General features: G+C 41.2%; 2 protein-coding genes across 4 annotated transcripts in view; both read left to right on the top strand.

Moving 5' to 3' along the window:
- The first annotated feature begins 1 nt into the window (after position 1).
- Positions 2-27,533, top strand: pnp5b (purine nucleoside phosphorylase 5b). 2 transcript variants are annotated; one of them, XR_015477694.1, is made up of 7 exons: positions 12-74; positions 16,690-16,859; positions 17,912-18,015; positions 21,879-22,054; positions 22,125-22,315; positions 22,621-26,501; positions 26,812-27,533. XR_015477694.1 is itself a non-coding variant. In NM_001004628.1 (6 exon segments), coding segments are annotated over 6 exon segments (885 nt in total). In that variant the 5' UTR covers positions 2-51; the 3' UTR covers positions 22,842-23,064.
- The window catches only part of lingo3b (leucine rich repeat and Ig domain containing 3b), a 644,601-nt gene continuing 619,608 nt past the window's right edge, over positions 2,891-27,883 (top strand). For both annotated transcript variants that reach the window (XR_015479166.1, XM_087241701.1), the window contains exon 1: positions 2,891-3,425. The gene's annotated coding sequence lies outside the window, so the exon portion shown is untranslated. The remainder of the gene's footprint in view (positions 3,426-27,883) is intronic.

Below are 27,883 nucleotides of genomic sequence, written 5' to 3'. Positions count from 1 at the left end.
CACTGAGCCTCAGAGCAGAGTCACGGTAAGCGGACACTACAGAACGCCGACATGACTCCTGATTCCGCCACAGGGTGAGTTCAATCTCTTTAACAATGTTTTAACACCTTTATAACATCATAGGTTATGTTTATAACTCTTATTTTGATCGTTTTAGTTTCATTCTGTATATTTCGAGTGTTTATGTGTGTCGCGCGCGCGCATGTGCTCCGTTTGACGTCATCAGACTAGAAGTTACATCAGACGGCACCGAAAACAGCGCTAAATTACCGGTTTACATGACTTATGTTAAATTAAATCAGCTCAATTCTGTCTGTTTCAGAAGCAGTGTACTGCGATGAACCAGTTTAACCGGTTTTGTCACGCGGATGTTTGTCATATCTCACATTCGCGCGCATCATTTACATGCACTCACATTAAACACACACTCGGCAGGATGAAACCTGTAAATAACAGGCCACATTAATTATATACTTTTATTATACTTGTATTATTAAACTATTATTATAACTGGTTGTGTGATATGCACGTGTGTATTGTGTCGTACTGTATGTATGTGTGTATGTGTGTGTGTGTGTGTGTGTGTGTGTGTGTGTGTGTGTGTGTGATGCTGGGAATTTCAGCGCGTGGTGTTCATCACGTACAGCGCCAGATCCCAGATCAGAGAAATCATTCCGACTATTTTGTTTATTATATGCTACAACAATATGTATAACAATGTACGATCAAAACGATCGTTATTTAACGATTTAATAAAGGAAGAAATATATATATATATATATATATATATATATATATATATATATATATATATATATATATATATATATATATATCAGTTTTCATATTTTATTACACATAATATTCATACAGAAATCTGATATATGGCCATTTATGAACATGCATACAATTATATCAGCTATATTTCAACATATATATACGTATTTGTCAATCCTATGGTTTAAACAAATCTAAACAGCCATTTTTTGCAGGATAAATGAGTTGACCACTCACAGATCTCTCTTTTACAGTAATATTTTCTTCAGGAAGCCTTTCAGTAATGTATTAGTGCAGATCGTTAGAGATTAGACAGCACCGAAGACAAAAACTGGTAAACTAATCTGACAAAAAAAAACTAAACATTATGGTCCAAAATTAGTACTACAGAGGAAAAACATTAAATAAAATGTTAATAAAAAAATCAAAAGAAGCATAAAAATATTAAATTTAGCTGAAATTTTGTAGTTTGTATTCTTTTTTTGTCACTTGTTTGAGTTTAAATGTGTTTTCTTTCTATTTATGAAGATGCTCTGTGAGCAAACTCGCAGTCTAATAACACTATTATTTCAATGGATAGAACTGATTAATCAAACTGTTTTGTTTAAATTCACCAACATATATTATCACAATAAAACATAATAATGTTATAACAGCATTATACAATGTTAGTTTATGATTATTCTGAATATATAATAGCGTTACTCTAATGTTAGTTCTTAGTTATTCTAACATGATAGTAATGTTATAATTCTAATGTGATAATCCTGTAATAGCATTATTCCAATGTTAGCTTTAGATTATTCTGAATATGTAATAATGTTCCTCTAATGCTAGTTTTTAGTTAGTCTAACATAATAATAACAACGTTATTTTAATGTTAGCTTATGATTATTCTGAAGATATAATAATGTTACTCTAATGTGATATAACATTATAATTCTACTGTGATAATGTTATAATAGTGTAATACGAATGTTCTCTAACAGTAGTTTTAAATTTGTAAGAGGTGTCATAAGTGCTTTACAGAAAAAAATGCATCAAGTTTTACTCAGTCTCATATGTATAAATCAGAACCTGCATTTTCAGGTGGTCTGATAATTTTGAGAATCAGGGAGTTTCCACAGTCAGCGATGAGTCGAGTCTGATTCAACCCAACAGTTCTCGAGTCATTTATTATAATAAGCCTGCTCTTCAGAGTCATTTGTGTGTTAATCCATCAACTCTGCTGTTACTCACTGATAAATACTCATTTAATTACTCGCAATTTACAATAAGCTTTTATTAGTTAATGTTGGTTAATGTGTTATGAATCTGTATCTGTAAACTCGTATGAAACATTTTTATTTTGAAAAATTATGGTTTTAACCTAGGAAAAAAATTAAGCAGTATTTTTACATTTATATAGCAAATTTCCTGTCATGAAATATATATTATAAATTATATTACATATTAAATTTTTACAATAGTGCTGTCAAACTATTAATCGCAATTAATTGCATCAAAATAAAAGTTTATATGAATGGAATGTATTTGTGCATATACTCTACATATTTATATGCATGAATATTTTGAATAAAATCTTTGCATATATATATATATATATATATATATATATATATATATATATATATATATATATATATATATATATATATTATGTAAATGCAAACTTTTATTTTGGTTGTGATTAATCGTTTGACAGCACTAATATTTATATATATGAAGAGTTCAGATGCAAAAGCCTCCAAATCTGTCAGACCTGTTTTCTTGTAAATGAGCATTTTCTATCAGACTCCTCTGATTAGGTTCAGAAATTACATTTTATATGTAATGATGAGTTTATTAGCTGGTAAATAAAAGGGCTTTTTTCATAAATGTCACTTTAGATTTTCATTTACATTTAGTCATTTAGCAGACGCTTTTATCCAAAGCGACTTACAAATGAGGACAAGGAAGCAACTTACACAACTATAAGAGCAACAATGAAGAAGTGCTGTAGGCAAGTTTCAGGTCTGTAAAGTGTAAGAAGCAAAGCATTAGTAAAATTTATTTATTTATTTTATATTATTACTTTTTTTGTAGTTAGTGGAGGAGTCAGAGAGGGAATTGCAGATTAGGAAGGGAAGTGGAGACTAAATAATTGAGTTTTTAGTGGTTTCTTGAAGACAGCGAGTGACTCTGCCGTTCTGATGCAGTTAGGGAGTTCATTCCACCAACTGGGCAGATTGAATGCGAGAGTTCGGGAAAGTGATTTCTTCCCTCTTTGGGATGAACCACGAGGCGACGTTCATTCACAGAACGCAAGTTTCTGGAGGACACATACATCTGCAGAAGTGAGAGCAGATAAGAAGGAGCAAAGCCAGAAGTCGCTTTGTAAGCAAACATCAGAGCTTTGAATTTGATGCGAGCAGCAACTGGCAGCCAGTGCAAACGGATGAGCAGCGGAGTGACATGTGCTCTTTTAGCTTCATTAAAGACCACTCGTGCTGCTGCGTTCTGGAGCAGCTGAAGAGGTTTGATGGAGTTAGCTGGAAGCCCGGCTAGTAGAGAGTTGCAATAGTCCAGTCTGGAGAGAACAAGAGCTTGAACAAGGAGTTGAGCTGCATGTTCAGATAGGAAGGGTCGGACCTTTCTGATGTTATAGAGTGCGAATTTGCACGATTGGGCAGTTCTAGAAATGTGGTCAGAGAAGTTTAGTTGGTCATCAATCGTTACTCCAAGGCTTTTCACCATTTTGGATGCAGTAATGGTTGCCCCGTCCATCTGGATTGAGAAGTTATGGTGTAGAGTCGAGTTGGCAGAAGCTACAAGCATTTCCGTTTTCGCGAGGTTCAGCTGAAGATGATGATCTCTCATCCAATGTGAAATATCCAACAGGCAGGCTGAGATGCAAGCTGGAACCAAGGGATCATCAGGATGAAAAGAGAGGTATAGCTGGGTATCATCAGCATAGCAGTGGTAGGAGAATCCATGTCTCTGGATGACTGGTCCTAAAGATGTCGTGTTGATGGAGAAGAGAAGTGGCCCAAGAACAGAGCCCTGTGGTACACCAGTGTTTAGATGCTGTAGGTTGGACACCTCTTCCCTCCAAGACACCCTGAATGACCTGTCAGAGAGGTAACATCTGAACCATTGTATAACAGAGCCCGCAACGCCCAGTGACTCGAGCGTAGATAGCAGGATCTTGTGGTTGACAGTGTCAAAAGCAGCTGACAAGTCCAGCAAAATGAGGACTTGATGATTTAGAGTCTGCTTTAGCCAGTCTGAGATCCTCCACGACCGAGAGCAGGGCAGTCTCAGTTGAGTGGTCTTTCTTAAAGCCGGATTGCTTGTTGTCCATGAGATTGTTTTGAGTAAGAAAGTCCAGGACTTGATTGAACACGACTTTCTCCAGAATCTTGGCCATGAATGGAAGCAGGGATACTGGTCTGTAGTGTTCAAGTAGCGTATGGTCCAGGTTGGGTGTCTTTAGCAGTGGGGTTACCCTAGCCTGTTTAAATGAAGTGGGGAATAAACCAGAGTCAAGTGATGTGTTAATTATGTGAGTCAGTGTTGGTATGACTGCAGGAGAGATGGCTTGCAAGAGATGAGAGGGAATGGGATCGAGTGGACAGGTGGTTGCATGGCTAGATAGCACCAGTTTGGACACCTCAGACTCAGAGAGCTGAGAAAAAGAGGTGAGTGTGTGTGGTGTTGGTGGTGTATCTTGCGTGTTTGTTGTAGGTGCAGCAAATTGAGCACTGATTTTTGCAGTTTTGGTGCAGAAGAATGTAGCAAAGTCATCAGTAGTAAGTGTGGAGGATGCAGGAGGAGGAGGATAGAGGAGGGAGGAAAATGTTTTAAAAAGTAAGCAAGGATTGGTGGCATTGTTGATTTTCAGACGGAAATTTGTCTGCTGAGAAAGAGGACAGAAGAGTTTGGTATGTTAAGAGCTGTGCAGGATTTTTAGTTTTCCGCCAAATTCTCTCTGCAGCTGAAGTTTTGAGCGATGCTCACGGAGAACATCACAGAGCCAGGGTGCAGGAGGACTGGCACGGGCTGGCCTGGATGCAAGAGGACATAATCTGTCTAGACATGATGCTAGTGTGGAGCAGAGTGTATCAGTGGCACTGTTCGAATCAAGTGCAGAGATTTTGCTAGGTGGAGGAAGAGCGTCTGAAACAATGGTGGATAGTCTATTGGGTGAGAGAGATCGTAGGTTTCTGCGAAAGGTAACCAGTGTTGGAGTGTGTGGCGGCTCAGGAGTAATGTGGATGTTGAGGGACAGAAGGAAATGATCCGATTTGTGTAGTGGAGTTACTAGTGTTTGGTCAGCGAAGCAGTGTCGAGTGTAAATTAGGTCCAGCTTATTACCTGATTTGTGAGTAGCAGAAGTAGGTGCTCTTTTGAGGTCAAATGAGGCAAATTAGGAAGTCATTAGCTTGTGGTCTCTCAATGTGGATGTTGAAGTCAACTAGCACCAACAAGGGAGTGTCATAATCAGAAAAAAATGAGAGAAGAACATCCAGTTCATCTAGGAAGTGACCTAATTTACCCGGTGGGCGGTAGATGACAACCACATTTATGAAGAAGGGGTGGATAATGGTGACTGCATGGAATTCAAAGGAGTTGATCTTTGTCAGGGACGGTCTCTGAGTAAATTTCCATTCTTTGGAAATCAGTAGTCCAGTCCCACCCCCTCTCCCTGTGTGACGAGGAGTGTGGGAAAAAGAGAAATTAGCAGAGAGAGCTGCATGTGTAGCAGTGTCCTCCGGCCTCAACCAGGTCTCAGTTAGAGCCTTGAGATTATAGTTAGAATATGTAGCTATTGAGGTAATAAGATCTGCCTTGTTCACAGCAGATTGACAATTCCACAGGCAAATTTCGTTTCTTTTTATTTTCTTTTGTGTCAAAACCAGCTAAAAAGAAAATATTTTTTCTAATAAACACAAAATACCAGAAAATAAAAATTTATTTATTCTGTCGAGTAAGAGGCGGTTCATTCCACTGTGGTAAACCAGGGACAAAGCAGAAGGAAAATGATTGAATGAAATCTGTCAGTAAGTGCATTAATCAATAATATTAAAACTGGAATTAATTACATCTGAACAATCTGTGGTCATTTCTGATATTTGGGATTCAGGTTTAATGTAAACATTGTAAGCTAAGCTTCAAATAATGGATTCAAATAATGCAGTGTAAAACATTGTGAAACATCAATATCTGTGCATTGTCCATTAATATAAAAAGCTCATCAGATCTATAGGTATTATGAAGTCAAATAAATAATGTACAGGTTTAGACATTATATTTATCTTTTTAAAAATAGCTTAAATTAGCAAATGAAACACAAGGTGGACCTACTGGGCAAAGAGGGCATGCCTCTTAGACACTTTTAGAAGCTGTCATTCATTCGTCCTCACCATACTCAAGGTCTTGGTCTGTTGTTTATCGTCATAGCATCCATGCGGGATAAAAGAACAGCATCTTAACTTTGTCTTTCGTGAAACGATGTTGCCGATAATGTCAGAGTCATTCAAAGTAGCAGGGGCGGACTGGGACAAAAATTCAGCCCTGGCACTGTTGCCACACCAGCCCACATTACCACATAGCCCCACCCATGGACACGCACATTCACTATTTATTTTGGTGTAAAGATGGTAAAACAATAAGGGTGTCACAATCCTCCAAATCCTCGATTCGATTAAATTTTCGATTGTAAAGGCACGATTCGATTCGATTTTCGATTATGAATAATTAATTAATGACCAATTAATTATTTGTAGCCTACCGTTTAAACTACCTGACCTGCATGGTCTTTGTTTTACCCATAAACAAATCATACAGTAAATAAATAAAGGCAAGATACACACATAATGACCACCTGTCAATCACTTTTCTGCGGGACTCGTGAATAGGCAGTGATCTGTGTCGTTATAATGGCGTCGGTAAAAAAGACGCACAACCAACAGGAACCAGCCAACAGTATCTGAGGTGTTCGCTAAAATGACTAAGTACAAGTGAGTGAAAGATTGAAGCAGTCCTCTGACTGCCTGGACCTGCTGTCTCGAGCGCATGGCTGTGTGTGCGTCTGTGTCTGTGTGGTCACGTGACGTGCATTTTCAGAGGTAGAGAGGAAGGAGGGCTGCTCAGAAATGCTACAGGTCACTGTGGATGTCAAATGGTTGTCGTTCTAAAATGCCATTTAAAAACAAAGACAGTGTAAACAGGGCCTGAGTGTGCACTTTTCGCGAGCGGATTTGCAACGGGGGCGGGCGGAGGATCGCGATGCCGGTGTTTCTATCGGACGAACCGTACGTAATACGTACATAGCAGAGCTTGCAAAACTGTGTTTTTTTTGTTGACAACACGAACGTTGTCAACATAACTCACTGGAAATCCAAAATGCTTCCACACCGGCGACTTCATTGAAAGAGGAGAGGGTTTAAGCTCTGTCGACGGGTCTCCTGCTTCTGCAGTTAACAAGCACTTCAACAAGCCTGTTTTCTTCCCGCTTGGCAAGCCAAGCTGACGTGACATGGGGGCGTGGCAGCATCGACGATTCTATTTTTTGATTCAATAATGGAAATTGAGCATAAATTTAGATCGATTTCGATTAAAAATCGAAATCGTGACTCCCCTTATAAAATAATATGACATTCTTGCCAGATTTTGATTATGTCCGGGTAACCTTGGCTTGGGTCGGCCCATCTTGAAACCAGGCGGCAGTTGCCGATTGGGCCAAATGCTTAACATTTATTATTATAATTTTTTAAAATTATCATCATCATAATATCACATCTAGCAAGAGATAAAAGCTGTCTGCACTTAAAAACAATACATATTAAAAAATAAAAAAAAACTGACCGGCCCACATTTAAAAATTGGTCCGGCCCTTCTGGCATTTGCCAGAATTGCCAGATGGCCAGTCCGCCCCTGGAAAGTAGCGTCGCTGCGCAAAAAATACGTTATGAATGCATGCCACACTCCCGACTGTACAGTGTGTTTTCTTTTCCTTATAAGCAGGGTCAGACGGAATCTGCGGATGTTTTTTGCTATTTCTGCAGAGAATTTTGGTAAAAATCTGCAGATTTCTGCGGAATTATTTTGGGAGTATCCAGCGGAGTATCATAACTAAAACCTTAATATATTTAATAAAAAGTAATAAATTACTGAACAAAATCAGATTTACATAATTACTCAAGTAAATAACCAGAATTAATAATGGGCTAAAAATCAGCGGAATTCTGCGCACGCAGATTCCGTGTGGGCCTACTTATAATGAGAGTTTTGAGGTAAGAGACGTTTTCATTTGCCATTAAGTTGACAGTCAGACAGCCTCATCCAGTTCATCTAACTCTGTCTTTTAAAATCGAATCAGAAGCGGGATAAAACAGTCTCCTCATAAAGCCGGCGTATCAACGCGCTGCTACATTAAACACACACGATTCAACTCACGCTTCTGATTGGTTCTCAGGATGTAGTGACTTTTGCTGTCAAAGGCAGGCGGCGTTTAGTGGCTTTTGCCAACAAACTTATTTCTGAATGCGCTGACGCTGCGATTTAGATGATTTGAAGCAAAACTATTTGTTGATGTTGTAGCACGTGCCTAAAGCAGTCACTCAATGTCATTAGCTCATTTTTGGCGGAAGTGGCATTCAGCGGCTTTTGCATCTGAACTCTTCATATATATATATATATATATATATATATATATATATATATATACAGTATATACAAGATGATTGGAAGTATGTGTAGTGGATAGGGTTTGTAACGGTATGAATTTTTTACGGTATGATAATCGTCTAAAACAATACCACGGTTTGACGGTTTCGCGGTATACGGTATGTTACAAATGTTACAAAATAATAGAACAGTGAAGCAAATTTGACTTTTTCCAAATAATATATTTTCAGTTACTATAAACAACACCACTTACAATGAACAAATAAAAAAATAAGAGAATAATAAATAATGTGTCAAAGTCTAAATAAAGTCAAATAAACATGGTGCAAATCCTCAGTAAAAAATAGATATAAATATTTACTATACTATAAATAGTTACATAACGAAACTAGATTCAATATGGAACATCCTTAGGTTTTATGTGCCAGCATGGATATGGTTGTCTGTGGATATGGATTTGGATATGGTTGTATGCAATGCAGACAAACAGCTGCACCTTCATTTGCGTCTTTTGAAAACAGCAGGAGCAGCAGTTCGTCTTTGCTGTGTCACTGTTTTGTCATGTTTCTGTGCTGCTGTGCATGCAAAAGTACTTAGTATGAGAATTATTTCATGCAAAACTTTTTTTTTTTTTGTGTTTTTTTTTAGCCGCGCATAAATGTATGCCTATCTCTCATTCCGTGTTGTTCAAAATGCTCAGTGTTGGTCCACAAACAAAAGGTCCACAAACAAAAAAGACTCCTGCGTCCGTATGCTGTTCATAGACTTCAGTTCAGCATTCAACACTATCATCCCCCAACAGCTCTCTCAAAAACTGCTCCAGCTGGGGCTGAACACCTCTCTGTGTAACTGGCTGCTGGATTTTCTCACTGGAAGACCACAAGCAGTACGGGCCGGCAGTAACACATCCAGCACCATCACTTTAAACACTGGGGCCCCTCAGGGATGTGTTCTGAGCCCTATCCTCTTCACCCTGCTCACTCATGACTGTGCACCATCACACAACTCCAATCTGTTCATCAAGTTTGCGGATGACACAACTGTGGTGGGTCTCATCAACAAAAACGATGAGGAAAACTACAGAAGTGAGGTGAGCCGTCTGGCCGAGTGGTGCAGAGACAACAATCTCTTTTTGAATGTGGAGAAGACGAAAGAGATTGTTGTTGACTTCAGGAAAGAGCACACTCTCCATGCTCCCCTGACCATCAACGGTGCGACTGTGGAGCGTGTGAGCAGCACCAAGTTCCTGGGTGTACACATCACTGAGGATCTCTCCTGGACCAAAAACTCCACTGCACTGGCCAAAAAATCACAGCAGCGTCTCTACTTCCTCCGCAAACTCAAAAGAGCAAGAGCACCAGCCCCAATCATGTACACCTTCTACAGAGGCACTATTGAGAGCATCCTGACCAGCTGCATCACTGTGTGGTTTGAAACCTGCAATGCATCCTGCAGGAAAACACTTCAACGCATAGTGAGAACAGCTGAGAAGATCATTGGTGTCTCTCTCCCCTCCCTTCAGGACATTTACAGCACACGTCTTACCCGTAAAGCCCTCTGCATAACAGCAGATGCCACCCACCCAATGCACAGCTTCTTCAGTCTGCTGCCATCAGGGAGGAGACTGCGCAGTCTCCAGGCCAGGACCAACAGACTGAAAGACAGCTTCATCCATCAGGCTGTCAGGAAGCTGAACTCTCTCCCAGCTCTGCTCCCCGCTCCCTCCCCACGCACCTCCTCCCCTCGCACCTCTGGACTCTGACACACACACACACACACACACACACACACACACACACACACACACACACACACACACACACACACACACACACACACACACACACACTCATCTGCACTGGTCACTTTATGCAGACACATATACTACCTCCCAATATGTCACTGTCACTTTATCACAATTATCATGTTTACAAGTTCTTTTTGCACTATTGTAACGGGGAGACTGACACGGAGGGATCCATTTTGCAGTATTTATTAAGTCACACTTAAACATCAACACCTCGCACGGTTGTGCGAACATACAACATACAACTCAACGATGATTAGCAGATAACAGAGGCAGAGTGATTACCAGGCTTGAGTCAAGGGCAGGCAGCGTGGTTCAGAGTCCGTAATACAGGCTTTAGTCAGGGGCAGGCAGCGAGAATCAGAGTCTGTGTAATCAGGCTATAGGTCAAGGGCAGGCAGAAGACAGAGCAGAGTCGAGGAACGGGCTGAAGTGGTAAACGGGAAATCAGGCAGGATAGAACGCTCAGAAATGCTGGCCGGGGCTAAACAAGACTTCGCAATGAAGTGTGTGTGTGAGCTGCTTATATGTGGTACGTGGGTCATTAGTGAGATGGATAACAGGTGTGCTGGGATCTGAGTGAGAAGGATGACGTAATGGTTAGAAGTCCGGAGATGGTGACCTCTGCTGGTCAGCGAGGGGAATGACTGGGACCGAGTCGGTGACAGAGCCCCCCCCCAACGAACGGCTCCTGAAGTGAGGCAATTCTCGACGCCGGGGTCTTCCACGGGGGCGAGGGGCCGGCATCTCCGGATGTTGTGAGTGGAACTCTTCCAGTAGTGTGGTGTCGAGGATGTCCTTGCGGTTAATCCAAGATCTCTCCTCCGGACCGTACCCCTCCCAATCAACGAGATACTGGAGTTGACCGCCCCGGCGTCTGGATCTCAGGATCTCGTGGATCTGGTAAGCCTCTTCGCCATCGATCATGAGAGGCGGGGGACCCTGTTCACCGGCTGCCACCTCCCTATCCGTCTCGGCTGGACCAGCAGCAGGCTTGAGCAGAGAGACATGGAAAGTTGGGGAAATACGAAAATGATTAGGGAGTGTCAGTCTGAACGAAACAGGAGATATTTGTCTTTCTATCTGGAAAGGACCCACGTACCTGGGACTGAGTTTCTTGCAGGGCAGCTTGAGGCGTAAGTCGCGGGTGGAAAGCCATACCCATTGTCCTGGGGAATACATGGGACCAGGACGTCGGTGTCGATCGGCTTGTTCCTTGAAACGCCTTATGGCGTGAGAGAGGTGAGTATGAGCTGCGTTCCAGACCTCTTCGCAGTTTTTAAACCAGGTATCCACCGCAGGGAGTTCAGAGGTCTCGCCGGACCAGGGAAAGAGCGGAGGTTGGAAGCCCAGCACGCATTGAAATGGGGTTAATCCAGTAGATGCCTTTCTGAGGGAGTTCTGAGCATACTCTGCCCACATCAAAAATTTGGCCCATTCGTTCTGGGTCGAGTGACAATACGTGCGGAGGAATCGACCGATCTCTTGGTTCAAGCGCTCTGTCTGCCCGTTGGATTGGGGATGATAGCCGGATGTTAGGCTGACGTTGATTTGGAGATTTTTGAAGAATGCTGACCAGAGTCGGGATGTAAACTGGGGACCTCTATCCGATACGATGTCTTCGGGGAGACCATAGTACCGAAACACACACTCGCAGAGTAACTCAGCCGTTTCCATGGCTGTGGGCAGTTTGGAAATGGGAATAAGGCGGCAGGATTTCGAAAATCGGTCCACTACTGTGAGGATGGTGGTTTTGCCCTGAGATATGTGTAAATCGGTGATGAAATCTATAGCGATGTGTGACCAAGGACGATGTGGCACCTCCAGGGGTTGGAGTAATCCAGCTGGACGGTGACGGGAGTGTTTGGACATCTGACAGGGTGAGCATTTGTTAATAAATTTGATTACATCCTTGTGTATGGATGACCACCAGTAGCGGGATTGAATCATTTGCACAGTGGCTGTGCTGCCTGGGTGACCGGAACTAGGGTGGTCATGTACCTCGGAGATGAGTCTTTCTCGAAGCGACGGGGGGACAAAGATTTTATTCTCCGGACAGGGCTGCTGAGAAGGATTATTTTCGGCGGCTTGGAGGATCTCCTGATCTATATCCCACTGGATGGGAGCGACAATTAGAGGACTTTTGATTATGGGCTCGTCAGGGATTTCAGAGGTCTCATCGTCTGAGAGGCGGGACAGAGCATCTGCTTTGATGTTTTTCGAACCAGGGGTATAGGTGACTTGGAAGTCAAATCGGGTGAAAAACAGCGCCCATCTTGCCTGTCTAGGATTCAGACGTTTACAAGACCGGATGTATTCTAGGTTCTTGTGATCAGTGATGACGATAAAAGGGTGTTTTGCGCCCTCAAGCCAGTGTCTCCATTCCTCTAGCGCAGCTTTCATGGCGAGGAGTTCTCGGTTTCCCACATCGTAGTTCCGTTCAGCGGAGTTAAGCTTGCGAGAATAGAAGGCACAGGGATGGAGCTTCTTATTCACTAGGGATCGCTGGGACAGGATGGCTCCAATTCCAGTGTTCGATGCGTCAATCTCGACGACAAAGGGTTGTTCGGGATCAGGATGACGCAGAATAGGTGCACTGGAGAAGCGAGTCTTTAACTGGGTAAATGCTCGGACAGCGTCGGGGTTCCATTTAAGGCGAGCATTATTAGCTTTGACCATGGCGGTCAGTGGGGCAGCGACTGAACTGAAGTTCCTTATGAAGCGTCTGTAGAAGTTAGCAAAGCCCAGGAATCGTTGTAGTTGCCTGATGGTTTCGGGTTGTGGCCATTGTGTCACAGAGTCAACCTTTTGTTGGTCCATGGCCACGCCTTCTGGACTGATAATATAGCCAAGGAATGAGATGCAGGTCTGGTGAAATTCGCACTTGGAGCTCTTCGCATACAACTGGTTTTCAATGAGACGTTTGAGCACTGCCCGAACGTGCTGGATATGCTCAGATAGCGAATTGGAATAGATCAAGATGTCGTCAATATATACTATTACCCATCTGTTGAGCATGTCTCTAAATATCTCATTTACGAATGCCTGGAATACGGAAGGACTGTTTGCTAGGCCGAAGGGCATAACGAGATATTCGTAGTGGCCGTCAACTGTAGAGAACCCGGTTTTCCACTCGTCTCCCTGTCGTATGCGGATGAGGTTATATGCACTACGGAGGTCCAACTTAGTGAAATACTGGGCGGATCGGAGTTGTTCCAGGGCGGCAGGAACCAATGGCAATGGGTAGCGGTATTTGACCGTCATCTCATTCAAGCCTCGGTAATCGATGCAAGGGCGTAAGCTGCCAACCTTCTTCTTGACGAAGAAAAACCCTGCTGAAGCGGGAGAAGTAGATGGTCGAATAAATCCTTTTTCTAGCTCCTCAGAGATGTACTTCTTCATAGCCTCAGTTTCAGGTTGTGAGAGAGGGAATATGCGACCACGAGGGGGCGTGGTGCCGGGTAGCAGCTCAATGGCACAGTCATTATCACGATGAGGAGGGAGCTTAGTAGCCTTCTGCTTATTGAATGCTTCAATTAGATCGTGATACGCATCAGGAACATGATGGAGTTCAGAGTCTTCGGTCTCTTTGATTGTGTTGATCTGGATAGGGGAAACAGGATGCAGACATTGGGTAAAGCATTGATTGCTCCATTTTATGATCTCACCAGTTCTCCAAGAGACTTGAGGGTCATGCTGTTGTAGCCATGGTAACCCGAGAATCACAGAGTGTTTAGGGGAGTTGATGGCAAGAAGGGAAATTTCTTCTTCATGAAGAGAGCCTGTTTGAAGCAAGACTGGCAGGGTCTGGAATTTTATACGTCCTTCTCCCAAAGGGCGCCCATCTACAGCAGTGATGGCTATGGAGGAATCACAGGAGGTTAGAGGAATGGAGTGAGTGGTGGCAAACGTGTAATCAATAAAGTTACCAGCGGCTCCTGAATCGATCATGGCCATAGTCTCAATCACGTTTCCATCATTTCTCAAAGTGACAGGCAGATTCACAACATTATTAGTGGTAGTGAACATAGTGGTTGCACTCACCGAGAGGGTTTTAGGGAGAGGCTTGTTGGGACATAATACCTTCGTATGACCTGGAAGTCCGCAGTAAATTCACAGGTGGTTTCTTCTCCGTCGTTCTCGCTCTTCTGGGTTCAGACGGGTTTTACCCAATTGCATGGGTTCAGCGGAGGTTTCAGGGGATACAGGACTGGAAGCAATTGAGCAGAGCGGATTGCGAGTGCGGAGGAGAGTGTCTAACCTTATGGAAAGCTCGATTAGTTGATCCAGAGTTTTCCCATCGTCACGACATGCCATCTCTCGCTGCAATTCTGGCTTTAGAGCCCTTCTGTAGAGCGTGACAAGCGGATCGTCAGCCCAGCCAGTTTGCGCTGCCAAGGTGCGGAACTGCAGGGCGAACTCAGCTGCGGAGCGATCTCCCTGTTGGATACACAATAGCTCCTCGCCAGCGTTACGACCACCCTCCGGATGATCGAACACAGTGCAGAAACGTTTGAGAAAGTCATTAAACGAGGGAAATATCGGGGTACTGTCTGGCCAAACTGCAGTAGCCCAGTCTAGCGCTTTCCCAGTGAGCAGTGAGCACACAAAAGCAATTTTCCCGTTCTCGTCCTTAAACAGATGGGGTTGTTGGGCGATAAACAGTTTGCATTGCAATAGAAAGCCTTTACATTTTGCTGGGTTACCTGAGAACTTGTCAGGAAAAGCCAATCGAACTCCGGAAGTCATCGGAGGTTGTGCAACAACAAGTGGACTTGGAGGGTAGTTGGCGGTGGGTTGCGCAGTGGCAGCAGCTTGCAGGTTTTGGAGGGATTTCACCAGTTCATCTGTTAACTGAGTTAGGTGTGTTAGTTGTTGTTGGTGTGTTGACAATACCTGAGCTTGTGTGGTGACTTCGTGAGACAAAACCTGGATGGCTGCGGGATCCGTGTTGGGCGAAGTCTTCTGTAACGGGGAGACTGACACGGAGGGATCCATTTTGCAGTATTTATTAAGTCACACTTAAACATCAACACCTCGCACGGTTGTGCGAACATACAACATACAACTCAACGATGATTAGCAGATAACAGAGGCAGAGTGATTACCAGGCTTGAGTCAAGGGCAGGCAGCGTGGTTCAGAGTCCGTAATACAGGCTTTAGTCAGGGGCAGGCAGCGAGAATCAGAGTCTGTGTAATCAGGCTATAGGTCAAGGGCAGGCAGAAGACAGAGCAGAGTCGAGGAACGGGCTGAAGTGGTAAACGGGAAATCAGGCAGGATAGAACGCTCAGAAATGCTGGCCGGGGCTAAACAAGACTTTGCAATGACGTGTGTGTGTGAGCTGCTTATATGTGGTACGTGGGTCATTAGTGAGATGGATAACAGGTGTGCTGGGATCTGAGTGAGAAGGATGACGTAATGGTTAGAAGTCCGGAGATGGTGACCTCTGCTGGTCAGCGAGGGGAATGACTGGGACCGAGTCGGTGACAACTATACTGTTTTTTATCTGCACAACTCTGGTTTACTTTGCACTCATTGCTATATGCCCTTAATGTCACTGTATTGTTTACAATTTTTTATTACATATGTATATTTCTTAGACCACATTTATGTGCAATGTATATACTGTAAATTTTCTAAATTTTCTTTTTTTCTTAAACTCTACTATTTTTTATATATATATTTTATATTAATGTTAAGCACCTTGGGTCTGAGAGTAACGCAATTTCGATTCTCTGTATGTCTTGTACATGTGGCTGAATTGACAATAAAGCTGACTTTGACTTTGACTTTGAAAAGCAAAACCTATGCTTATTGGTTGTGATATAGCGAGTTTGAACCAATCTGGGCATGGAGGAGGGACAATGCATCAATGTATGATGTCTGGTTTGTCCGGAGACACAGTGACGAGCGTTTCTTTGTCAAATCAGCGTTGTCAAATTTTGATGACGTAACCGCACTGATTCCGGAGCCTCTGAAAGTCCGCGAATGTTATGTGATACAGCACTGGAAAGCTGAGATTCTCTTCTTTATGTTAATCTTTGAATTGTATGAATCGGATCAGCGGATCAAAAGTTATTAAACATTTAAGAGCAATACTTATTTTTAGCCGCGGGCGGCTGTCTCGGTCTTTAAGGGTTAAAACCGTTGATATGCAATTGTTCATGGTATGATAATCGTGCACGTTCAAATCGTGGTAAACCGTCATACCGGTATATTGTTACAACCCTAGTAGTGGATGTTATTAGTTTATTCAGTTGTTATTAGTGAATAACCTCGGAATTTAGGGATTGATCAACCAGAATCAAAATGGAAACAATTAAAATATATGTTATGTGTAAATCTAAAAGCATATCTGATCAAACCTCAGTGAACAGGTTCACATTTCCTCCCTCCAGAACAGTGAGTATGTTTTTCCTCTGCTGTGCTGCAGGTACAGCTATGAGGAGTGTAAGGCCACAGCTGATTGGCTGTTAGAGCGAGCTCCGGAGCGCCCTCTGGTGGGCATCGTGTGCGGCTCTGGTCTGGGTGGATTGGCCAAAATGCTGAAAGATGAGCTGGTCATAAACTACTGCGACATCCCAAACTTCCCCCAGAGCACCGGTGAGTTTATCCGCACACTGATCAGTCCAATATGATCAGTCTAATATAAAGGCCTGTTCACACCAAGCACGATAACCGTAAATATAAAAGTTACGGATAATTACATTTGTGTTCACACAGACACACGATGATGATCTGTTTATGTTTAGATTCTGCTTTTATTTGTGCACTTTATTCCTTATGACCAGCCGGTGTCTCAGTGTGCTGCAGCGCATCTGAACACACTATTGATCTGCGGACTCTAATCAATCTAATCAAACAACTGTTTAGCAATCCTAGTCAGTTCTCCAGCATTTTACACTCAAACACACTCAAACTAGCCCTGGATTCCTGTGCTACGTTTATTTTAACACTGTGCCAGCATGACTTTCAAAACTTCCATTTATTCCTTGCTTAAAAATCCAGCTTAAGTTGGCGCCAGTGGTGTAGTGGTTAGTGCGTTGACACATGCACTCCGGTGCTCATGGCAACCCGGGTTTTAATCCGCCTCGCGGTCCTATGCCGATCCTTCCCCTCTCTCTGCTCCTCATACTTTCCTGTCAATTCTCTCTACTGTCCTATCAAAATAAAGGTGAAAACCCAGAAAAAACTATTATATAAAAAAAAATCCAGCTTAAACCAGCCTAGGCTGGTTTTAGCTGGTTGACCAGCCTAGTTTTAGAGGGGTTTTGGCCATTTTTAGGCTGGTTTCCAGCCATTTCCAGCCTGGTCTTAGCTGGTCAGGCTGGAAAATGACCAGCAAAATCCAGCTAAAACCAGCTTGACCAGCCTGGTTTAAGCTGGATATAGCTGGTTTTGGCTGGACTGCCAGCTTGGCTAGGCTTGTCAAGCTTGTGCACCGACTCTCCCCGTCCCCTCAGTTTGTGATCGCTTCATAGCGATGTGTTTAATTTCGACTGGATTCTGATTGGCTGTCAGAGTTTTTGGTGTAAAATCCTCCAGAAAGTGCGGATATGTCCACATTTTTTACATTATCTTCATCTTTATTTATAGTTATCATGTTTGGTGTAAACAAGCCTGAACTCACACTCATCTAAGCGCTTGTGTTTTAGTGCACGGCCACGCTGGAAAGCTGGTGTTCGGCACACTAAAAGGAAAGCCGTGTGTTTGCATGCAGGGCAGGTTTCACCTCTATGAAGGATACGCTATTCAGAAGGTGATTCACATGTCTGACACTAACACACTCACTAAACACACTCAACAAGCACACAGACATTGGTTTAATGTTGCTTATGAATTGAAAGAAATTATAAATTGCATTAAGAGAATTTGATATGTTTTTTAGATGCTTTGTGTTTTTAATTGTCATGCTTGTACATTATTAATATTGTTTTTAATTAATTATTAAATATAATATTAACATTAATTTATTCATTTTCCTTTGGATAAGTCCCTTATTTATCAGGGGTCGCCACAGCGGAATGAACCACCAACTACTCTGGTATATGTTTTATGCAGCGGATGCCCTTCCAGCCACAACCCAGTACTGGGAAACACCCATACACACTCATGCACACACGCACTCATACACTACGGCCAATTTAGTTAATCAATTCCCCTATAGCGCATGTGTTTGGACTGTGGGGGAAACCCGGAGCACCCGGAGGAAACCCTCGCCAACACGGGGAGCACATGCAAACTCCACACAGAAACACCAACTGACCCAGCCGGGACTCGAACCTTGTTGCTGTCAGGCCACAGTGCAACACCACTGAGCCACCATATTAACATATACTATAATAATATTAATGATTATTTTAATTATGATTATTTATTTGTATGAATTGATTATTAGATGATGAAGGACACTATAGTCATTCAAATAAATTAATTATTAAATAACAAATTTTAAATTAATAATAATAACTCCTCACATTTTTTTCTGGGCCCTCAAAGCGCTTTACATATTGGGGGGAATCTCCTTATCCACCACCAGCAATATTAGTAATAAAGTAAATATTCATGAAATAATAAAAAAGGAAAAAAATTATTATAATATATATATATATATGTATATATATATATATATATATATATAATATTTTTTATTTTATAATTATTAGTTTACTTATTTTATTTTAATAATTATTAATACAATTATTTTACAATTTATTTTTTATTTTTACATTTATTTTATTATTGTTTAATTTTACTGTGTTTTTTTGAGGGAATATTATTATGTGTTAATATTAACAATATGAGAATAGTATTATTGAATGCTCTTTTAACTTCTGTAACAAGTAAAAGGATTTTAAAAAACTAGTTAATATTAGTTATGATGATTAATAATAAAATAAGTAATAATACTAAAAAAATGAGGCGACGTGGTGGCGCTGTAGATAATGCTGTTGCCTCACAGCAAGAAGGTCACTGGTTCGAATCCCGGCTGGGTCAGTTGGAGTTTCTGTGTGGAGTTTGCATGTTCTCCCCGTGTTGGCGTGGGTTTCCTCTGTGTGCTCCAGTTTCCCCCACAAGTCAAAAGACATGCGGTACAGTTGAATTAGGTAAGCTAAAATTGTCGGTAGTGTATGAGTGTGAATGTGAGTGTTTCCCAGTGATGGGTTGCAGCTGAAAGGGCATCTGCTGCGTAAAACATGTGGTTCATTCTGCTGTGACGACCCCAAACTAATAAAGGGACTAAGCTGAAAAAGAAATTGAATTAATGAATAAAAAAATGAAAATAATAGTAGTAAATTAAATATTTTTAAAATGTAAATAATACAAATATGTAAAACAAAAACCTCTCTAGCAATGTGTTTATGTTTTGATTAAGTGTATTCATGTGAAGCTCATTTGAAACAATCTGAAAACATTGTTGCAGAATAATAAATCAAACATTTAGTTTTTTTCTAAACGGCTTAAATATTTTATTTGGGGTTATCTAAACATGAAAACATTAAGAATATGACAATGTCATTATTGAAGGATCTCTAAACCTTCTGAAAAAACAAGTTAAAGCATTAAAAAAAGTTAAGAAATTGTAGAAAAAAATTTCCATACATTGTGCATTATTCCATTTGAGAATGTTATTTGACACCAGAAATCTCTGAGCAAACATTTTACACACTGTTAAATCACTGAGTTGGTGTTTCTGTGTGGAGTTTGCATGTTATCTCCGTGTTGACGTGAGTCTCCTCCGGGTGCTCCGGTTTCCCCCACAGTCCAAACATGTGCGCTATAGGGGAATTGATCAACTAAATTGGCCGTAGTGTGTGAGTGTTTGTGTGGGAATGAGTGTGTTTGGGTGTTTCCCAGTACTGGGAAGGGCATCCGCTGTGTAAAACATATGCTAGAATGATTGGGAATTCATTCGGCTGTGGTGACCCCTGATAAACATGGAACTAAGCAGAAGGAAAGTGAATGAATGAATGCTTTTCAAACGGTCAAACTAAGCTCTAAAAAGGATTCGGAATGTTCCAAACTCGCTACATTTTGTTTGATCTCAGATGATTCTGAAACAATGTAACATCTATAAAGAATGCTGCTCTTTAAACAGAAGCTGCACTTCCTCAAGGCCTGCTAATAAAACAGGCATCCGCTTCCCCTGTTTGCTCAGTGTAGATACCGCTGGCACTTTTACTGTGGATTTATTAATACAGCACACACTTTGCACCTGTGAAATGCACACAGACACACAGAATCAGCCCTCATTCAGCTCTATTAAAACCAGACCAAAATAACCTCATAATGCTAAAAGTGCTGTTGGGTTGTTTTCATCCACTGATATTTTTTTTTACTGACAAATCTTATTTTGACACATATTTTGGGAAATAGTTGGGAAATACACTGTGTGAAAATCGACTCCTCTTTGGTGATGTTGGTGCTGTTTTTGCTCTATTGACTTTCATTATAATCACATTTATTGATTGTAAAGCCATGACAGCAGATAATCATGCATTTTTCATTGGTGCTGGTTTTACCTGTTTGGAAGAGGGACAATTTGCCATTTTTACTGTTGATCTTCAGTTACAGTGCAAAAAAGCTTAGTTTCTGGCTTTTATAGTGTGTGTGTGTGTGCGTGTGTGCGTGCGTGCGTGTGTGCGTGTGTGTGTGTGTGTCATAACTGTCAACCCACCTATTTTTGCATGGATTCTCCAGTATTTCACCATTCTATCATCCCATTTAAGCATTTTTCCATATTTCTTCCGTATTTTTAATCTTTATATGAAAAGTGAAAATACCACTTTTCATATAAATGGTCGTGCCCAACTGAGTCTGGTTCTCTCAAGGTTTTTTTTTTCTTCACTCCCATCAGGTGAAGTTTTTTTTCCCTCTCCGCTGTCGCCACTGCCTCGCATGGTTCAGGATTGGTAGAGCTACGCATCGATGAATTTGCTCTTCAGTGTTTGAACTCTCAGTAATGATTAAATTACACTGAACTGAGCTAAACTGAACTGAACTGAACTTAAACACTAAAACCTGAACTACACTGTTCCAGTTACTATGACCATTTATGTGAAGCTGCTTTGACACAATCTACATTGTAAAAGCGCTATACAAATAAAGCTGAATTGAATTGAATTGAACCATCAACACAGAGCTGATCTCAAAGTTGATATGACTGCAAGAGCTGTTCAAGAGAATTGTTTTTTCACTTTATTTTGGCTTGAAAGCATGTTGAAATGACTATAAAAAGACCTTACTCATTTCCATTAAAGCTATACGTCGACCATCGCCCTTCGTATGCAACCTCTGAATCAGTCAGTCCATGTATCAGAGCTGTATGACGAATGCACTCCGCATTAAGACACTGTTCTTAGATCAGCTTTAGTGCATGCGATTCGAAGAGGAGTGAAAGTGGAGACTTTGGGATTTGGGTGTGTGTTCAAACAGACAAACACACTTAATAATATGTCTGTTCTGGCGTGTTTTATTTTAAACACAATCAATACATCTGATTATAATGGAAGTCAATGGAGCAAAAACAGCACCAACATCACCAAAGTGGAGTCAATTTGAACAATACACGGGTTGAACACATGATGAAGTGATGTTGTGATTTTCCCGGTGTTGCTGTAGACCACCATGCCCATCCGGGTGTTCAAGCTGATGGGTGTAGAGACCGTCATTCTGACCAACGCTGCTGGAGGACTCAACCAGGACTTTAAAGTGGGCGACATCATGATCATTAAAGATCATATCAATATTCCAGGATTCGCCGGACACAACCCGCTAGTGGGAGCCAATGACGACAGGTCAGACTCAGCGTTTGAACTGGTCTGGAATTCGTGTGTGCAGGTTTCAACTAGCATTTCTCCTGGTTAGGTTCGGCGTGAGGTTTCCGTGTATGTCGGATGCGTATGACCGGGATCTGCAGCAGCTGGTGCGAGCCGTGGCAGATGAGCTGGATTTCTCAGTCTTCATGCGGGATGGGGTGTACAGTGTGCTGGGCGGCCCATCATTCGAGACCATCGCTGAGTGCAGAGCTCTGCGCCAGCTCGGAGCCGACGCCGTGGGTCAGTTACTGAGTGAGAGTGTGTGTGAATGTGAAAGAATCTGTGTGTGAATGTGAGAGTGTGTGTGAGAGAGAGAGTGTGTATGTGTGTTTACCTTTTATTCCTTACATTACGGGGACCAAATGTCCTCACAAGTATAGAAATACCAGTAAACTTTAACATGTGTATTGTGTATATTTTCGGTGTTCATGTATCAAAACGGCTCAAATCAGACAGATCATAAATCATTCAGAGGGCGAGGAGGGAATATACAGTCTGTACAGTGCAAGCATCATTACAGTGTGTGTGTGTGTGTGTGTGTGCAGGCATGAGCACTGTTCATGAGGTGATCGTGGCGCGTCACTGTGACATGCGTGTTCTGGCTCTGTCTCTGATCACCAACAAGGCGGTGATGGATTACCAGAGCGAGAAGAAGGCCAATCATGAGGAGGTTCTGGAGACGGGAGCGCTGAGGGCCAAGCAGATGGAGAAACTGGTGTCCACCGTCGTCTCTCGCATCCCTAACACACCCACACACTGCTCTTAACACACACACATACTCACTTCAGACGCATCAGGACCTGTCAGATTCGCTTTATGAAGTTTACAGTCCACAGACGGAGCATGTAGAGACCCAGCTCCTGTTAAAATGTCTTAAAGTAGAAGTTTTAAAGGGTTGGTTCATGCAAAAATGGTGATAATCCCATGATTTGATCACCTTTAAAGGGCTATGAAACCCCCCCGTCTCAGTTTAGATTGAAAAAAAAAAAGTCAGGAAAGTGGGTGTGTCCAGCTCGGTTTAGGTGGGAGTGTCGGGGGAGGGAAAGAGGGAAGGGTTTGCATAAAAATGGGAGTTTCCGTTTGGGCACGCGCTGATTTACACAGGAGCAAAACAACCACAGATGCAGGGGAGAAAGACAGCGACTGTGCTTACATGGACATCAGTAATCTAATTATTAATTTGTGGACTTTAACTGCAGTTTGGCATTTCAGGAGCATTTCCTGCATGCCCCCATGACAATCCAGATACAGGATGCAGGAACTGCTGGAGAGTGTAGTTTCAATGGAGTGTTTGATACCGCACGGCGAATGGGAGAAAAAAAACCCTCCGAATTTCTCAGTAACTTAGATGCACTCAGTAGGTAGCGTCAGAAAGCTGCGTGTGTATAGACCAGGGGTGTCAAACATACGGCCCAAACAAATGGGGTTTATCTGGCCCGCAAGATGATTCTGTAAAGTATAAAAACAAGATGCAATTTTTAAAAAAATATGCTGCAATTGCAATTGTGCAATTGCAAACTGTTAATTTCATCCAATCCAGAAGCCTGAATCAGCATCAGTGTTCAGCAGTACGAAAATGTACAATATAAAAAAAGTAGGCGTGGCTCCCAACCACACCCCCATAGCCAACCGTTATTGGTGGATGAGCAAACCGCACTAAATTGTATAAATGAGATTGTACAAATTCATATAAATTAGCCACTAACAAAGAAGTTACGAATTGCCGTGAGATCGTGTTGTCCTCAGGCTCCAGCTTTATGTTTCATGTTGATCCTATTAAAACAAAGATTGGGGTTGGGGTTGATCACTAACTGAAGACCGGGGGGCACTTTCGTTTATTTTTAAGGGGCACTTTTTATGCAAGAAAGGGCATATCACTGCACAGGTTGAGCCCTATCTGTGCACGTACCTGTTTTTAAGTTATACATACCATGATTTTACCAGTCCAGACCACTTGGGAATAGATTTTCCCCCATGTTGGCCCTGAGCTAAAATGAGTTTGACACCCCTGGTATAGACTTTCCTGTCACAAAATGCGGTGAAAATCCTCCACGACGGTAATAGTTGGATTGCGGTGTTTACATGTTTACACTCAGAGAGCAGCATTTACAGCAGATCTTTCAGCCCATAATATTGTTGTGATATTAACGTACTGTAAACTGATTAACTCAATCATTCTGACTAAGGTCTGTCTTTAAACACTGAAAGAGTACTGCTGATTAGGGATGGCTGACGTGAAACTGACGTTTCGACACAGTGTCGAGATCCCGAAGCGCAAGTGTTTCGAAACACTGCACCGAAGCATGATCCGAAACACCCAAGTCACGTGACTAAAGTGTTTCGAAACACCTGGTCACGTGAATAAAGTGATTTAAAGCATGGATCAGCTTAAAAGCGTTTCGAGACCTGGCGAATCTTCATTTGGCTACCAAGGACGAAAAGTTCCCGTTTCATATGGCCTAGTGGACTGTACGTGTGCACGCTGATACTGTGCTTTGAATTACGTTTTGGGTTCGAATCCCGACTTGTACAAATATTCTGAAATCGTGGTTTCATGTATTTTAATCATGTTTCTGTTTTGTGTAGCCTAAATAGGATACAGCTGCAGTTACGCCCCCAATATAGCATCTTTTTTGTAACACTGTAAAACTATAATTAATAATTAATACAGTACTGTGATGGATGGTTGGGTTTTGGGTTTGGGTAGACAATAATAAAATACAATAAATGTGAAATTTAATGAATAATATAAATAATACTTGATACTAGCATTAGATCCTCGTTTTAAGACCAAAACAAGACATATTTATTCACAAATTGTTTATTCGGACATCAGACCAATGTTGAAACAAAACGATACAAGAGCAAAGCATAACCAACTGGTATTAAAGCATTTCAAAACTACGTCGACCTGGATTCGATCCAACTATCCCTGCATGGTAGACAAACACCTTAACCACTCCACTTTATTACTTGAAGATTGTCGTATGCAAAGTGGGGTTTAATGCCACAATTTGCTCAACTGTTCTTTGCTGGAGCTGTTTCAGTGCAATACATAAAAAATGACCACTAGGTGTCACTGTAGAGTGGGGTTTCGAAACGTTTCGAAGCTTCGACACATTTGCTTCGACTGTTTCTGTGTTTCACGAAGCCTCGCTTTGCCACCACTACTGCTAATGACACAAACTAACTTTAGCTTTGAATAAACAAAGAGCACGGATTGCTCACTTACCAAATCTGTAGAGACAGAACAATCAACACCAAACATGTCTCCAAACAATTCTTCTTCTTTCACTTGTTTTGGCAACACAACGTGTCGTCTCTCTGCCGTCTGAACACTGTAACTGGTAAACAGTCTAGGAAGCGATCATGCATACTAATGAAGCTGCGCCTCATACACAATAGAGCGAGCTGATTGGTTTGAACCAAGTTGTTGCAGCAGCTTAATGTCGAAGGCTTGGCATCTCAACGCACGTTTTTATGCACACAACCAATTTCCAGTCTTGCTTCCTCTTCAAGTTTAAATTCACTTTATTTAGCTTATTATAAATACATACCTGCAATTAACAATGTTGAATCGCTTAGCGACCTCAAAGGTGTGTGAGTTTGGAGTGGTAAAAACTGCATGCGTTCCCTTCCTCAAGTCTTCTTCTCTCATGCAAGAAACACCGACTTTAAAACCCTATGTGCACATATTGCCCCCAAGTGGTGACAGCCCAAATTACATTGAAGACTACATATTGGCTCCTACACAAGTCTTTCTCATGAATTAATGCTGAAAGCTCAAACGCGTAACGTTGTACTCGCCGGTACGAACATCCAGTCTCCACACTGGAATACACGCAAGGATCTAATCAGCGTGACGCAGCTTTAAATATTCGTTTCAAAACGGAAGAACAGATCTGCTGGAAATAACTCAAAAACAACCAATTTTCGCTTGTTAGTGAGATATATGTGTCCTAATGGTGTTTATAGCAGCGTGGGACACAGATATGACTGTCAACAGCTCGAAACATGTGCTCTGTTGTTTCGTGATCCATTAAGGCATGCTAGCGGTGCATGACTTTCTTCACTGTAGTGAAAGACCAAGGCGAAAGATCCCACAATGCAATTCAAAAGCAGAAAAACAACATGAATCACAAAACACTGTTAAAGGATGTCTGTAGTGTAAAAAACCCTGCAAAAATGCTTTACTTGCGTAACGTTTTTGTCTTGTTTCTAGTCTTGATATCTAAATAAATAAAATAAAAAAAATCGTTTAGAAATACTAAGTCAAAAACAAGTTAAAACCAAGCAAAATAATCTTCCGAAATACATGTTTTGGTTTTAAATCCGTTTAATTTTTACTTGGCTCACTTTGCCTATTTGAATGGAAAACTCAATTAATTTATTACATTTAAAAAAAAAACAATAAAAAGAGCTTTACGTGGCTAAATAAAGCTCTTCTTTAGTGGATTTGTGTGTTATTAATTAATATTAATATTTAAAGCTTTATTAAGCACTTACCACAACCACAATCCCTCATTTGTAGGTGCATTAGATTTGTTTTTAAAAGCTCCAACAAATGCAGAAGCACAGAGAAAGGAGATATTTAAAAACACACTCCAGTCCAGCTGGTGGCGCTAATGCACCTCAAAAACTAACTGATGCATGGAGCTTGCAGGAACAAAACGGTTTATAAAGTGTTAAATATGAATATTATTATTGCAAAAGTGCATGGATTTACTAAAGGAGAGCTTTATTCAGCCACTGGAGCTGTGCTGGGTGGTTTATATTATGAAGAGATCTGCTTTGTGGCACTTGTTTTGGAGTGCTGATTAAAGTAACCCACCTGCTGCCATTGTAGAGCTGGATAATCCGAATATATGTATAATTGTAATGATTTAACATTGTATTTGACTTAAAGAAGAAGACAGATTCGTTGAGGGTGAGTAAATCATGGGATGATTGTACTTTTTGGGTGAATCGTCTCTTTAATAGAGAGGCCAAAGGAATGCACTGCTGCTTGTCACTGATTTGATGTGTATTTATGAAGTCCAGACGTCTTTAAAGTCATATATTTAAAAACAAGTGAAACCAGCATGAGGTAAACACACAGATTATTTAAATATTGGGAGATTTTATTCTTGTGAAGAGTTAAAAATATTGCAGAACTGTTACTGAAATCAATTAAGTTATTAGACGCTTGAATACTGTATTTATGTCACGTATTTATGTTGAATGAGGGTGGATGCTGATTTAAATTTGCACTAAATGTTGGAGTTTGTCTGGTATTTTGTGTGTCATTTTAAGATCTGAATTGCGGTTTTATTCCAGCACTTTCCCCACTTTGTCATTGTATTTATTTTATCTTTTATACCTGAATTTGGAGATTGCACTTCAGGCTCTGTGGGACTTACAGTGGTTGTTTCTATGATCTCCTGCTTAAATGCAATAAAACATATTGTTTTACCAACAACTGTCCTCATGGTTTCACAGTGTGTTACTGTAGTTTGCTTCATGCTAATTCAACCCTAATCCTTATTATTTACAGTTTGATAATGATGATGGTTTTAACATTTAAAGTGAGTTTATTATTAGTTTTGTTCTTATTGTATCTGTGCAGTTAAGGTATATGCTATTAAATGCATAAAGCAGCAAATTTTGCACAGTGAAACAAAATACTACAGTAATTTATAGTAAATATTAAAGTGTTTTTTAAAACATACTATACCAAATTTGTTATACTGTATATATTGCAGTATTTAAAGCTCTTTGTTAATGAATTCTCCAGCATACTAACTATAGTGAACTGATAAACTGTAATGA

The sequence above is a fragment of the Danio rerio genome, chromosome 2 (genome assembly GCF_052040795.2).
Source record: "Danio rerio strain M-AB ecotype USA chromosome 2, GRCz13ab, whole genome shotgun sequence".
Lineage (NCBI taxonomy): Eukaryota > Metazoa > Chordata > Actinopteri > Cypriniformes > Danionidae > Danio > Danio rerio.
This window is presented reverse-complemented; position numbering and strand designations above follow the sequence as displayed.